The sequence below is a fragment of the Opisthocomus hoazin genome, chromosome 3 (genome assembly GCF_030867145.1).
Source record: "Opisthocomus hoazin isolate bOpiHoa1 chromosome 3, bOpiHoa1.hap1, whole genome shotgun sequence".
Taxonomy (NCBI): Eukaryota; Metazoa; Chordata; class Aves; order Opisthocomiformes; family Opisthocomidae; genus Opisthocomus; species Opisthocomus hoazin.
The window spans coordinates 56,955,316-56,971,438 of NC_134416.1; the positions used below are offsets into that span (position 1 = coordinate 56,955,316).

A 16,123-nucleotide genomic window follows, 5' to 3' on the forward strand; every position below is an offset into this window, starting at 1 on the left:
CCTAAAAACAAATTTAGGGAATGCACTATAGATAATCCTCTTTCAAAAAGTTAGTCTTACATTTTCAGAATGTTACTTTTCCCCTCCACATTTCAACCTACATACATTATTCAAAAGTATTCTGTAGCTATTCATTGTTTATGTTCTTCAGTAAATGTAATCCTTCATAAAGTCTGCTAAACAGCAGAGCAGCATGAGGGGAGTTGTTTATGGGAACTGAAGAGATGAAGGAAATCTTTTATTTGCATTATTCTTTTGTTTGAATCATCCTGCCTGTTGATCAGAAGGTTTGTTTTATAGATGCAGTTTGAATTTTTGTTTTAAGCAATCACTAAATGTAAATAAAGCATGCTGGAATTTGAACATGCTGCTGTTTCTTGTGGTTTTAGTACAGGGATATGTTTCTGTTACTTGTGTAATGCGTGTTTCCATTATGGATGCAAATTCCTGAATTCCAGTGTGAAAGGCAAAAAGTTTTGCTTCATATTTGCAGATTTTTGCACATCTTTAGACAGTAAGTTAGAGCACATTAGCTTAAATAGTATTTTCAAATATAAACCTGTTTGAATAGAGAGTGTGGGAAGCAACTCGCCTGTTTACTTACTTGTTTTCAAAATTGCTTCAGTTCAGATATGATAGTTGAGGAAATAGTGTCCAGAAAGCGGGGTCCCACATGATAGGCAAAAGAGGTTAGTGCCAGCTGCCGCTCTTCCCTTCCCTCTTCCCATTTCACCTGTTGGATAAACATTTGGAAAGATAATTGAAGATTAAAAGAAAAAAGGGGCTTACATTCTTAGATTGGCCTAAGGAGGACTAGCCCCATTGCTTCCTGAAGCTGACAGAGACAGCAGCTGCTGAAATTGCGTAGAAGCTGGACAGATCACAAGATCTTTGTGGACAAATCCTGATACTCTGTGCTGAAATTGAGAAGTAGATACCATCAGCTGTGGGTGGCATAATTCTGAAAAGTGGTGAGAAATGTTCAATTGCTTTCTAATATTTCCTGAGACTCTGCTGATTTTATTGTTTTCAGGTCAGGTTAAAGAAGCTGAAACAAGAGAAACTCACCTGAAGAACGAACTGAAAAAACACCAAATTGAATTACCACAGACAAACACAGTATGGCCTATTCCTTACTAAACTGCATAACATCTTAAAAATAAATCTAAATCTTAATATAATCTTTGTATCATTATATAACATTATTGAATCACACTGGTATATACACAAGCACCTGTTACTGAAACCCTGAAAATTTAAAACATGAGGAAAATTTGTGGATCAGTGCCAAACTGAAAAATTTTTACCGTTCTTCTAGTGTGACTATCTCTTAAATAAACTGCTAGAGAAGGAAGAAAAACTTCTCTTTTTTATCTTCATCTTGGTTTTGCCTTTCTGCTAAGGATACCAGTTATGTTACTGGTATGGCTAGTTTTAGTAATGAGTTTTTGCAGGCTGATCAATGTACACTGGATGTATTCTGGCATAAGTAGACCAAAGGAAAACAATTCTTTTCAAATATTAAGAGAATTTCATGTTATTGCCAAAGTTGATGTAAGTTTGAGAGATTCAGGGCAATGTATCCCATTGCTAATTTCCCATATAGATCCAATTATATTTTAAAGAAACTTTTTAAAGTTTTCAAACTACTAACATTTGAAAAAAGCTACATAAACAATCAGTTGTGTTTAGATCAAATAAAATCAAGTGTTACAGTCATTAATCACAGATCAGTAGAATTAAATTACACACATTCTGCAATCATGATACCCGAGTTCCACCTGCTGGCTAAATTTTTCAGGCCTGGACATAGTCCCCTTGTAAAATGTTTTCTCTTTGTACATTTGTGGTTGTCTCTTCCTGCTGATTCAAACTTTCTTCAGTTTTGGCTGTAATCAAGGTCCGGTAGCTCTTTCTGGAAAGCTCCCTGATGTCGTTAAAAAAAAAAAAATAGTAGTAATAAAAAAATTCATAGTCACAATTGCTCTCCCTTGAGATGATCTACAGTGGTCCCCTATATATTAAGAATCTGTTTCAGATTATTTAATGTTTTTTGTTAGGAATTAGATGATAACAGGTAAAGTAACTACTGCTGCGCCTTGGCCCAATGATATATGCTTATTAACTTTAAATTTTAATTCCCAGCTTCAGTATGTGGATTCTCTGATAAAACAAAAGATGTTGGATCAAGAAGGAGTAATGAAACAGCCAAGGCGAACTTGTACCCTTCCAAACTATCCAAAAGGCAACCAGGATATTTTAGGCAAGGTGAGTTTTCCCTCGAAGAGCCTTCTGATGAGTTTTGTTGGTTCCAGGGTGTGGTGATGATGAAAAATGACCCACATGAATATGCCAGTAATTTTTGAGCAGTATTAAAAAAAAAGATAGCATTCTCAACCCATTAGGTGACCAGTTCTTCTAACAGAGCCATCAAGAGGGGAATTAAATGTCTGATTGAAGTTGCAAGATGATTGTGATTAGTATGAAAAGGGGAGGTGGTCTTGGCTTCTATTTTGATTGTTGGAACTTCTGTGGTACAGATTGCACATTTAGCTCAAATTGAGGATAACGAAGCAGCAAAAGTTATCTCTTGGCATTTGGCAAGCGACATGGACTGTGTAGTGACACTGACTACTGAAGCCGCTCGTTCTATTTTTGATGAAACTCAAGGTCGACAACAAGTGTTACCGCTTGATTCTATTTACAAGAAGACACTCCCTGACTGGAACAGGTAAAGAAAAAACAATGAAATTTCTGCGTTTGTATTATATACTTCTTCAACTTTTTTTTTTGTCTAATTTGTTTTTTAAACTTGACTCCTGTTAAAGATTCAAAGTATAAAATTTCTGGCTTCTTAATTACAGCAACAGTAATGTCACTTGAAATGTTAGCTGAAATCCTAGCTTTATGTCTTTAACTGTGCATTGTTCTTTATTTAATACGGTGTTTCTCTTAAAAAGAGAAGACGATGCCATTTTTTTTCTTCACTTCTACGTGTTTTCTAGAGCAGGAACTTTTTTTAATAATTTTAGTGCTTCAAATAAAATTCTGACTTTTTTAAAAATCCAGTTCTGGGGTGCATTCCCTAAAATCTTCTGTAGTAATAGAAATTCATTCTGCTGTTTCGGTTTCCTGGAAGATAAAGGAAAATACAATAATTCTGTGCCTGAAAATAATTTGCATATGATAATGACTGCTAATATCATAAAGAATGCCTTTTAGAGAAGATCTGATGTGCAGATGTATTTATAAGGTCCAAAATCTCAGTTTTTATAAAGTAGTGTATTAAAACTGTAAAATTAGTCATATAAATTTGTTGGATGCCTGTCTCATTACAATTCAGTGTTTCACCAAAGCATCTTTAATATAACTGGCACTTCAGATACTGTTGGGATCACTTAGCACATACTGTGGAAGTGTTAAGATGCATTCAATTCAGTTTGAGATTTCTGACTAGATTGTCAGAAGCAATAATGAAATAAGGACAAATTACTTTTTTCTCGTCTTTTCCTCTCCCTCATTCTCCCCTTTCTTTAACTAGGCCTTTACCTCACTTAAGAAATGGAAAGACCTTCTTCAGACCTATTGGAAATCCTGTGTTTGCCAGAGATCTGTTAACATTTCCAGATAATGCAGAGCATTGTCAAACAGGTAAATGATATTAAAGAAATTGTGCATAACTTCTTTCTTTTTAATAAATGAAATACAGAAACATCACAAATCATAACCCATTCAGTAATCTTCACTGAGACATTTGCAAATACCAGTGTACATTGCTTCTGAGGTCTGCTGGTAAAAAGAGGATGACGTTAGCGTTAAGTACTTGCAAACAACAGTTGTGAAAATTCCCACAATGACCACTGTCTTCTGCTTGTTGTCTTATTTTTGTTTTCTCTACTGTGTATACTAGAGTTTTTTTTCTTTTTTCAATTAAATCAGCATTATTCCCTAGTTCATGTAAGCAGAAACTGGCAATCATGATACTAGTTTTATGTTTTCATATTGCAGAAGTTACTGCTTTTGTTAGGCTGTTTTTTTCAGTCCTATTCCTCTCAAAAATGTGTAACGCATAGATTTAGGTACACTCAGACTGAACTGTGCATGACTATATATGGTATACTTAAATATTACAGTAAGCATAAGCTTTCAATTTTGATGTAGATTTCAGTTTGGGGAACCATCATACTCACTCTTTCTAACAACGTAGCAGTACCTACCTTTTCCTACACTCCTTTTCTTAAATTAAGTAGACCTACTCCTTTATATTGAGAGTTGGAATTTGTGATTAGTTCAATAAGTTTTGCATTTTACTTCACAGCTTCCCAGTATTGAAATATTCCTCTCAACTGTTAATGAAAAGTAATTTTTAGTCCAGTTTATTTTCAGAAAGTTAGATATTGTCAGAAACTTTAACTATAAATTCTTCTTTGTGTCCCTCATTAGCAGATACGCTATTACTTTTCTGGGGAAATTTAAAATCCACATTGCTCGATGTATCTCATGCAAGGCTACATCTTTGTATAGATGTAGACTTTGTATAGAACAGTCTTTTATTAGCAGAAAAAAGGTCTTAAAATCATTCAGCTCATCAGCCTTGGAATTTTTTTTTTCTTTGATAGCCCATTGAATATAAGAAAAAAGTGAAGAAACCAAGAACAACACCATTCAAGGAGGGCTTAAAAAAGTTATCATTTATATAATTTCCTAAAACTTGGGATATTATTATGCGTGTCTTCATAAATGTAGATGTAAGATATCAAGAGAGTACTTTGGTGGAAAATACAGTCAATTATGCCATAAGGCAATTAAACTTACTGATTTTTTTCTTTATGAGTTTTTTGATGAAAGAGGAAGATTGCATATTTATCTCAATCTCAGAATAAAATTTCATTGAAAAGAGATGATGCACATGCAATTTCCCTTGCACTTATCTGAGAAGATGCAATAATGATGCCTCAGAACTGATTTTTCAAAACTGAAGTTATTTTGTTGCGGAGAAATTTCATTGTTCACAAATTACATTTTTCAGTGTTTGGGATGCTCTTGGGTGACACTATCATTATAGATAACTTGGATGCTGCCAACCATTACAGAAAGGAGGTAGGTTCCAATTATTTTTGATATTTTTTAAAACAAATATATTACATAACTATGTATTTAGTACATTACAAACTTAGAATAATTGCTAAGTTTAATTCTGCATAAGCTACAAGCGTACTTACTGTCTGTATGTCTTGATGCACTTGATAGTGAATGAAAACTTTATTGGCACTGACAAAATTATCTCCATTCAATAAATTCCATTATGTGAATGTTGCCATGAAGCATAGGACCACGTTTGTAAGGACAAACATTTTTAGTTTTGCTGTTAGTGTTACATGCAAGTTCTTCCGTACTTTCCTAGTCCCTATATGTATAATAAAACACAGGAGTCTGAGGCACAGGATGAAATTTGAGATCCACTAAAATGACTAAAATCTCAATGTGAAACTTACTAGACCTTTTTCTGACCCATTTTATTTAGGTTTAATGGGACACATTTTAGAAGGCATTTCAGAGAATAACAAGTTAACAAGGAACCTCTGGTGGCATGTAAAATTGGTTGCCTGTTTCGTTGTTTCACAGCACGGATTTGCTGCTCTGTGCTTGACCGGCTCTTTTACTCTGCAATTCCATTCCGTTTTTATTGGCTACTACTACGTGGTAACCTGGGAACAGGGATTGCCTTAAATGTTTCCAAAGAGTGTCTCAGAGATATGGATATAGTAAGATTAAAAAAAAAAGATGATTGACACTGATAGTTTAATTTTCATCACGTGTTATAACCATCTCAGTGTCCATCAAGTGAACAAATAGCTACCATTTGTCAACTATGAAGACTGCATGTGCTTCTGTCATCAAGAAGTATATATTTGCTACTGTAAAATCAAACAGAAGAGATAGCAAGGTCAGATCTCAGTTGTTAATCAGTGTCAGGAGACTGACACTGTGTCTGTTCAGGAAAAGGAGTTTGTGTGTGTCGTCATCCCTCAAAATGAGGTCTGGGTCATTTCACTTGGTTAGTCTGTCAGCCCGTTTGTTTCAGTCACCCACCACAAGTAAATTTCTTCAACTGTTTGGAAGCTTTATTGAGTATGTTATAAGAAATTGGAATTTAAATGCTTTAAGTCTTGTGCATTAAAGAAAAAGAAAAAAGCCATCTTTATCAAATAATCAAGTGCTCACATTTTTTATCAACACTAACATTTATTGCCATTATGTCATAGTATATGTTGATAATTAGCTTTTTCCCAGTGTAGATCTAAATTCTGCCTCCAGAGTTCTGTTAAGATCTGAGGACACAAAAAAAGCCCCAAAAATGTAGTCTTCGTAATTATTGACAATACTGCTTAACTTGAATATTACAACTATTACTTGAAAGCAAAAGTCATGAGATGTTATTTCATAAAGTACGTTCTCACTAGAGAACAAGCTACATCGTAGTTGCAAGAGACAAAGCTTCACAGCAGCATTGTTGAAATCTTAGATTTTTCCATGAAGTTACTAATTTAGTATCAATTTTTATACCTGTGTAGGTTGTAAAAATTACACATTGCCCGACTTTGCTGACTAGGGAAGGAGACAGGATTCGCAGCAATGGAAAATTTGGAGGCCTTCAGAATAAAGCTCCTCCAATGGACAAACTCAGAGGAATGGTATTTGGAGCACCCATGCCGAAACTTTACTCTACTTTCTCTGGACAGATAGGTGGGTTAGTGAAGTCAAGAAAATACAAAACTTCCAAAATTATATTGCTTGCCTATGTTTGTTATTCTCTTATGTAATGTAAAAAGGAAAACTTCAATTTAGCATAAAGTTATTTTAAGAAATATGACGTGTACAGTGTCCTATTTATGAATTCCGCTTTTCTTAAAAGCTTATAGCTATTACATTTCTTGAAAGAAAAAATAATAATCGTGCAAGATTCCCCCTTTTTCTTAGTCTTATTAAAGAAAGAGTATAAGCAGTGCTAATCATTCAAACAGCAGGCATGAGAGGCTTGAGCTGGTTAAATTTCAACATCCTGCAGAAAGAAGTTTCAGGTCTTTCTCCTCCAGAAGCACCATATGTCGAGTTAGAATTAATTTCTTACTTTGCAAGTAAGCTCTATGAAGCAGTGGTAGAAAAATTCCTGTTCTCCCCAAGGTCATGCACAACATCGTCTACATTATTTCCCTAACAAGAAGACACTTTGTATGTCCTGTGGGATCACTTACATTTCATTAGGTACTAGGATTCTTCCTTTCAGAATAAAGGTTACAAATGGAGTTAAAAGATGGCAGCTTCTGACATGTAACAGCTGACCTGACTGATTTCTAAACCATTGAAAAGTCTTATTCAGAAATAAGGTTGTTCTTAAATACTTAATTTTCAAAGAAACGGACACGAAGTTTTTCCATTACAGTTTTTCCATTCCTAGAAATGTGCAATGGAGAGGGCCGGGAGGGAGAACGAGAGAACACGTCTACCTATCAGAGCAGCCTTGTATGGGAGCAAGCTACTTAACATTGGCCTGCTGAGGGATGGAAAAGTCTAAAAAGATCTTTCCAGGGATTTCAATAAAAATATATTACATGTAGGAAAAACATAGCAAGCATTTCAGCTACAGACTGAAATACGCTGGTTTTAGCACACATTATATTTATCTAGCAACACATTTTCAATTGTTGAACTCTGTTACCCAATGTGAATTAATTTGGAATTGTCTGTAATTTAGTACAGGAGCAGTCATGGCAGAAGGGCACGTTTTAATTTCGCTTGAATAGCTACTAGACATTTAAAGGAAAATAATAATGAAATTTCATATAAAGGACAGCACCTCATTACACAAGACTTGTTTTGAACTGAATTTCAGCCTTAACATTAGTTCTGACTTGCTGCACTTCTGTGTAGCATAAAAGGAAAGTAGTTACTTAAACTGTGATGACACTGACAAGGTACTTCTGAAATAAACCGTGCTAAGAATTTACATTGCCTTTTGTCAGTCTGCAGTAACTATCTGTGTGTTTGGTTAAGCTTTTTGCAAGCTACCTCATACTCACTGGAGAGTAAAATGAATGAGTCTGGGTTAACATGCCTGAACCCTTTCTTTATTACTTGACATAGTTATTCAGTGCCTGGACAAGGAAAAGTTCTTCATCTCGTGTTAGAAAAGGAGCAAAAGTTTGTCGGCAAAATATGCCCTTGTTTACCTGAGTCTACTGCTGGCTCCTTGTTTAAATTTCCATGGGTGGGACAGAGTAAACTCAGTAAATGTTCTCTTGTTCCACAAGGTGGACTAGAATTCCAGTCAGTAATACAAGCTTCAGCTTCGTAGCACTAAAAGCAAAACATACTACAAGCACACTTAAGAGCATCAAAGGTAGAGAATTCCGTTTGGAGCACACAAGCGACAAGATGTGTAAAGAAATAGATGTTTGCCATGTCATTTTCAGAGTTCGCTGGTACTTTACTGTGGTCTAAGATACAGGCTCAAAAATAAAAGAGAAATCATAATATGGGATGTGTGTGCGGTTTTTTTTCAGTCTGTCTTTACAGGCATTTTAACAGAAGCCGCTGGTCCACTAGAAGTTAAGGTGTTTTTTTTTTAAGTAGTGCTTTTGAGTGGTATGTTTTCTTGTGAATCTTGTACATTGTCTGGATTGTATTTGGTAGCCTTCTAAATCAAAATGATGGCTTATTTACTGTTTTATGTTTTATTATTTTATTCTTTAATTAGATCTTCTTCAGCAATACCGTGCAGCAGTGGTGAAACTTGATAATGTGAATAAGGACCTTGATACACATTTGCAGTCACTTAACACTCCAGAAATGCAAAAGAAAAAACAGGAACTCGCTGAACAAGAGAAAAGCCTCAAGCTAATAGAACAAAAATTGGGTAGGTTATTGTATTATATTTTTGGTGTCTTAAAGGAGGAGAAGTGTTAACTGCATCCAGATGTATCCTACTCTTACAAACTAACAAGTTCAGACTATGAAGGAAGATTGTTAAAATTAATTAAGAGTTTAGAGATGTCTCATTTTAGGGAAAGAACAGAAAAACTGTATGTAGCATGATGCTGTGCATACTGCTTAGACCAGCACTGCTCTGTAATGCATTCAGACAATAAAAACATGGTCAGTTAGTGTCTTGTGAACGTGAAACTATGATCTCACTAATATGAGATTATATAACTGTTATTCTGGCTAGCCCAGTGGTAGACAACATTGGCATTCTTTTTGAAATGACTGCGTAGTAAAGAGTTGAACTGCTTTTGCTAAGGAAACACAATCAAAACATTGTACTATAAAAAGAAACACCCCTAATTCTGCAAGGATAGATATTTCTTAGAAATGTTTTTTATGTCAATATAAAATAATTTATGATATTTCAAAATATATTTAAAAAAACAACATTTACTCTGTGACAACTATAACTAAAGCAAGTCTTTTTACATGTCATCTTTGAACTCAGTTTCAGACGTAAGGTAACTATAAAATTTGTGACATGTCTAAAGCCTTACTTCCAAGGTTTAGCACTACTGTTACAGGGTCCATTTATAACCAGTAGCTTAATATTTTACTCAATTTGTTCTTACTTGCAACTTTTTCATAGGTATGACTCCATCTGGTAAAGTCACTGAATCATTACTTCAGCCTATAATGTTAGATATGCCTGACACCGCCATCCCCCCCAAAAGAATGCGAAGAGAAACAGTAAAAAAATTGTATAGGTAAGTCTGTTCTGAATCTAGTCATCTCTTTCCCATATCCTGATTTCAAAGCAAAAATGAGTTGGATTTTTTTGCATGGAAGATTTTTTTATTAATTTGTATACTATAACCAACAATGAGTAGAATTTGCATAAGGCTTATTTTCAAAGTAATTTTTATTTCCTTTAAAGTTTCAGCTGTTATTTAGGCTTGACATAAAGATTTGCTTGCTAATTCTAGTTCTGTTTCTCTTTATGAACTGATTCATTTCAAACTGATCTTTGTGCGTTCACGTTCCCCCCTATTTTCTGGTATATTCAACTCTGTTACATCCCAGAAATATTTGAGCTGGCTTAGTCTGTAAACTCTTAAGGTTCAATGTCAAATACTGGGCAGCTGAACAGAAAAAGAATTATTGTTACAGAACACAGAAAGAATCATTCTTACATAACTTTTTCTAAGTAACTGTCTGAGGTGAGCTAGTGGTAAAGTATCTAACATGGTTCCCTCTTTACTTGTGTATCTACTCATACATTGCCTGTGTGGCTAATGAGCATCTATACACACACAAATCAGGGAAATCTGTAAGTCTGTATCTTTAAAATGACGTGGAACTGACTTTTCCGTTTCTTATGTCTCTCCTCACGACTGCATCATTGTCTTTGTTCAGCTATAGTCATATTTCTGAGATTATTTAAAACTTTCTCGGTTGTGTTCTGTAAATATCAGAATGTGTTTTCACTATATTACCATGTCTGTATTATTTATATTTGTTATTATTTTTTATCCACATGTAGAACTTCTGTCGTTATCTATTTAAACTGTCTAATATTAGCCTGATGCTATTCCTCATTTTAACAAAATAATTACAAGAATAAGAAGCTGTGCACAAATATGGGGTTTATAATACTAGTGGGAGCGCTGTGCTTTTGCATCAATTATATCTAATTTATATTAAAAAATAAGACACATAGATTATATATATATATATATATATATATAAAAGGGCTTGGTTTATAAGCTACTGTGCTCTGTTTTTGTTTAGCTCAGAAGAATGGATCTCCTCTCCTGCAAAGAAGCAGCAGCAGCAACAGCAATTTCTGCAAATATTCCCTTCAGAACTCAATGGAACTCCACGCAAGAGAAAGGCATAGACTGATGAGACTTGCTGGAAATAGCTATGTATTGAAAATGTGAATACGTTCAGTTAAAGGAAATATTCATGTTGTATTACCCATTACTATGAAGATTTTTATACTGATAGAAGATATAAATGTATTTCAGTTAGTAGTAACAAAAACTTAAGTATTTAACATTGATAGCCTAATTTTTATATAGTTAATTTTCATTTCTAAAAGCTTTCAGAGTTTTTATGTTCATGTGTGAAAAAAGTTTAAAATATATCCTTTTTATTTATCAAAAAGATCAATCTTTTCAATAAAACTGCTTCAATACAAAGCACTGCCAATATAATCGATTGTAATAATTAAGTCAAGAGATTGTGCCATGAAATGAGATTTTAATTTAAAAAGCATCCCGGGCAGTCTTGGGGAAGACAACTTTCTAGACTGCTCTTTCCTGATGGATGAGGTATCAATTGGAAAGGGAGGGCTGGAGCAGCGATACACTGTGATCTAACCACAGCCATTTGCAGAGTGTTCAGACAGTTCACAACAAGCTGGTATCTAAGGCTGTGTGCAAGGTGTTGACGTGGGAATTCATATCTCCAGACAGTGCCAGTGGAAAAAACGTAGTAGTAACTTGTGAGAAGTGTTAACAGGTTTACTAGGAGGCTATTTTATGTACTGAGAGAGTGGTGAGGAGGGATACCTCATGGGTGCAAATGAGATACAGTATTGTACCAATGCTAACAGCTTTTCGACATCTGTATTACCACAAACCTCGTAAAAGAACCGCACTGATTCAGCAGATCAAAAATTGGTCCTTGACACCAACAATATAACCGTGACAGAAGGATTTGAGTAGGAAAAGGTAATATCACAAGGGAAAAAGAAAAATCCTTACAGCTGAACTGTGTGTATGCATTTTAACAGTCGGAAATGGAGGCATAAGCTGGAGGGGAAAAAAGTTATGTTGGGAAACTAGACACCGGGACAGAATTTTACTTTATAAGGCTGTCTCCAGCTTTATAAAAAAAAAAAAAAAGATGATTCTCTTGGCTTTCATAAATACCTAAGGAAAATTAAAGTTTTCCATGGTTGAAGAAACGGAGTCTTCAAATGCTAGAGAAAGTAGTCAACAGGTAAATGAGACAAAAAAAAAAAAGGAGAGTCAAAGGTCACCACCTCTAGTGATCTGCATCACAAGGATTTTAGTAATGTACAGGGCAGAAAAAGGACCAGGCATGATTAAAGATCCAGTTTCAGCCAGGGTGGGAGTGGGCAGTTGGAAATAGGCTTTCCTGGGTGAAAAAGATAGGGCAAGAGTAGAAAGCTAAACTTGGTGCAGTATAAAACTGTCAGTTGAAGCTACAGAAATAAAGAACAGATCAGGAGAAGGTGTTCAAGTGTGTGGACGTGCTGGTTCATGCAAGCCTCAATTTCTGCTGTGGAGTGATAGTTGATATTAAATTTACTGATTTATGCGCACTCAGCAACAAGCACTTTATATACAGCTTTTCTGAAAAGGGACTTTAAATGTTAAAAAGACACAATGGCATCCTCCGGGAAGTTTCAGAATGTGGGTCATAGGTGCGCATCTCTATGACATTTCTAATAAAACAATTTCTCCAAATAAAGGAGAAATTGAGCAGTGCGTTGTGGTGGAAGGTTCTCCAAAAGTTCTCATGTCTTAAAAGATAGTCTAAATAACTTCAGACATCAATTTGTACTCTTCTTAAAGAAAATACATATATTCAAAGGTAACGTGTTACACCAGCCAGAAACTACAATAGCCCTGCCTCAGCCCTTTTCCCTGTTTTTCAGATCTAAATTTATACATCAAGACTTGAACCAGGCAGCCCCAATGGAGGGTTTGCCATGTAAGAAATTGTTCCACGACGCCAAGTTACTCAGTAGTACTTCTTTTAAATGTATTTATTTTAATTCTGAGATCTGCCTAGCCTAAACCTCCAGCCTCTGGGTGACCTTTAATCCTATTTGATTAAATACCTATTCTAGCAAAAATGTTTGTTTCCTTTTGCAATTCATCTCTTGTAGGCGCTACCAGCACCACGTGATGTATCTCTCTGCTGGAAGAAGCAAACAGGAAATTCAGGATAGTTTCCAGAGTTGTGCAATAGCTATCAGAGATTTCAGGAAATTTCACCAGGGAATTTTCAGGATTTTTCAGCAGAGTGATTGCAGGTTATTACAGTGCAAGTTACTGCTTTCTGTAGCTGTTTAGAGCAGCTGATCTGGTCGTGACAAAACACTCAAGCTCTGAAGGTAAGTTGCAATTTTTTTTCTTTACCCATTCTGTACTGTGTAACAGAGCAAACTGGGGGCTAAAAACGAGGGTGTGTATGTTGTCCTCGCTGGTCCATGAGGGCTGGTGGAGAGCGGTGCAGTAGACCTGAGAAGTGGTTCTGGCTGGGGCCTGGGCCAGCTCGTGGGACCGAGGAGCTGGTTTCTGGTGGAGGCTGGAAGCAGCTGGGGGTGGGGAAGGGCTGCGGCCTGCTGCTCCACCACAGGGAGACAGAGCTGCTGCTCAGCAGGGCTGGGCGGAGGTGTGATGGAGGAGCGGGTGGCAGGCACACCAGGCCAGGCCCTGGCAGTCCTGTGGCTGCGGGCACCCGCCACAGAGCGGAGCTGGCTGGGAGTCCCCGTGGTTCCCTCTTGTCTGCTGGCACCTCTCCCAGCCCAGAGAGACGGGACCTCGCCTCCTCCCGTTCCTTTCAACAGAGATTCCCAGAGACGCTTGCATGGTGCTGCTTGTCCCAGTGTGGGGTGGTCCCCCCCACTCCACGCAGGGGCCCTGTACCCCCCAGCAGCAGTTTCCCTGCCCAGGAGGTAGGTTACTTTTCCCCCATTGAAAGACCCGAGACCTCACCCTTGCCCCAGCTCACAGATTTCACTGCTCCCCGCCCCATCAGACAGCAATACCATCACATTGCGTGCTGAGGTCATCAGTGAGGATGGAAATTGGAACACTTGTGACTTCAATGAGGACCGACAGGGAGCTGCACCTCTACGGCGTACGCTGCTGGGTTCTTTTGTAGGACAGGGGACCTCTGGCAAAAGTGTATCAAGAGGAAACTGAATGCAAGTCCTGTGCCTGCACTTGTGCCAGCAACTGGACTTTTCTTCTTCGCAGTCTCCCTCCCTTCAGCAGAGGAGAAAATGTTAACAGCAAGGCTTATTTTTTTCTGTCACCCACCCCTAAAGGACCATAGCTTGACTCGGTGCTTAAGCTCTGCTTTCCCTAGGCTGGTGTGTGCTTCTGGGCTTTCTGACCTTCCTTCTCTAGCAAGCGGGGATGCGGAGACTGCCTGTATCGGGTGCGTGGGGATGGCCCGTGTAACGCAGGGATGCTGGTCAGTGACAAGTGCGTCCTTTCCAAACCATGCTGCTGTGGTGTTACAGCCCCACCGTCAGTACCATGGCACCTCAGCTCCACAACTCTACCATCTCAGCATCGCCATCTTCTCCAGTGCTTCTCTAGCCAGATGCATCTCTCATCCGTGACTACTTCTGCCTCCTCCAGGGCCTCTCCGAGTCCCATTGCCAGCCAGGGCTCCAGTTCAGGGAAAGAGCAGAGGGGAAAGGAGGAAGGGGTGATGCCCAGGGGAGCAAAAGGAAGGCAGAGCAGTAAGCGGGGCAGGGAATCGCTGCAGGATGATGCTACACTATCACTATGTCAGTAGCCTGGATGAAAAACACACGCATTCCAAATGTCCATTGAGACACCTGGTGAGACTTGAGCAGTATAATTACCAGGTGTTTTGTTCTGAAGCCTCCAAGGCAGATGCATATTTGATGGAGCTAGGTTTCTATGGCTGTTCTGAACGCCATTTCAACTAAGCTAGTCAAGAGATTTGCAGTCACCATTGATGAACAGTCCACACTGTCAGTTCCTCACAATAGGAAGAGAGGCAAGTTTCTCGCTGTACTCTGTTTTTTGAGCAATGCAGTGTCTACAGGTGCATTTTGAAGTTATTCCTCCATCCCTTTTGCTGGATGGTGCTAGCTAACTGCGATCCAGTAGCTCAGGGAGGAGGGAAAAGTGAAATAAACTCAGTTGTCTGTGGTGAATAAAGCACAATTCAAGTTGTCAGCACTCAAAGCAGGCTGAGCTCACTAAGGTATGTATGTCTGGTCATACAGCAATCCTCCATGTTATCTGAAAAGTCATGGCAGTCAGGTGAAGTCCCTGGTGACTGGAAAAAGGGAAACATTGCACCCATTTTTAAAAAGCGTAGAAAGGAGGACCCTGGGAACTGCTGACCCATCAGCCTCACCTCTGTGCCTGGGAAGATCATGGAACAGTTCCTCCTAGAAGCTGTACTAAGGCCCATGGAGGACAGGGAGGTGGTTCGAGACAGCCAGCATGGCTTCAACGAGGGCAAGTTCTCCCTGACCAACCTAGTGGCCTTCTATGATGGTGTGACTACCTCAGTGGACAGGGGAAGAAATACGGATGTTGTCTATCTGGACTTCTGTAAGGCCTTTGACACGATCCCCCACAACATCCTTCTCTCTAAAACTGGGGAGATACGGATTTGATGGGTGGACTGTTCAGTGGATGAGGAATTGGTTGGATGCTCACATCCAGAGGGTCGGGTCAATCCTCAGTATCAATACAGGCTGGGGGAGGAAGGGATTGAGAGCAGCCCTGCCAAGAAGGACTTGGGGGTACTGGTAGATGAGAAGCTCAACATGAGCCGACAGTGTGCACTTGCAGCCCAGAAGGCCAACCGTATACTGGGCAGCATCAGGAGAAGAGTGGCCAGCAGGGTGAGGGAGGTGATCCTGCCCCTCTACTCTACTCTGGTGAGACCTCACCTGGAGTCCTGCGTCCAGCTCTGGAGCTCCCAGCACAAGTACATGGAGCTGTTGGAGTGGGTCCAGAGGAGGCCAAAAAAATGATCAGAGGGATGGAGCACCTCTCCCATGAGGACAGGCTGAGGGAGTTGGGGTTATTCAGCCTGGAGAAGAGAAGGCTGTGGGGAGACTGAGGTACTATGTGGGCCTACAAAAAAGCTGGAGAGGGACTTTTTACAAGGACATACAGTGACAGGACAAGGGGTAATGGTTTTAAATGAAAAGAGGGTAGATTTAGATTAGATACAAGGAAGAAATTATTTACTGTGAGGGTGGTGAGCCCCTGGCACAGGTTGCCCAGAGAAGCTGTGGCTGCTCCCTCCCTGGAAGTGTTCCAGGCCAGGCTGGATGGGGCTTGGAGCAACCTGGTCTAGTGGAAGGTGTCCCTGC

General features: G+C 38.5%; 1 protein-coding gene across 1 annotated transcript in view; it reads left to right on the plus strand.

The window, feature by feature from the left end:
* SMCHD1 (structural maintenance of chromosomes flexible hinge domain containing 1) overlaps positions 1–12,779 on the plus strand; it is a 100,065-nt gene extending 87,286 nt beyond the window's left edge. Inside the window, exons 40-48 of the mRNA XM_075416391.1 lie at positions 1,034–1,119; positions 2,146–2,268; positions 2,541–2,731; positions 3,542–3,651; positions 5,030–5,100; positions 6,576–6,747; positions 8,759–8,917; positions 9,635–9,752; positions 10,777–12,779. Coding sequence (XP_075272506.1) covers positions 1,034–1,119; positions 2,146–2,268; positions 2,541–2,731; positions 3,542–3,651; positions 5,030–5,100; positions 6,576–6,747; positions 8,759–8,917; positions 9,635–9,752; positions 10,777–10,885 — 1,139 coding nt within the window. The 3' untranslated portion in view covers positions 10,886–12,779. The remainder of the gene's footprint in view (positions 1–1,033; positions 1,120–2,145; positions 2,269–2,540; positions 2,732–3,541; positions 3,652–5,029; positions 5,101–6,575; positions 6,748–8,758; positions 8,918–9,634; positions 9,753–10,776) is intronic.
* Positions 12,780–16,123: the final 3,344 nt, after the last annotated feature.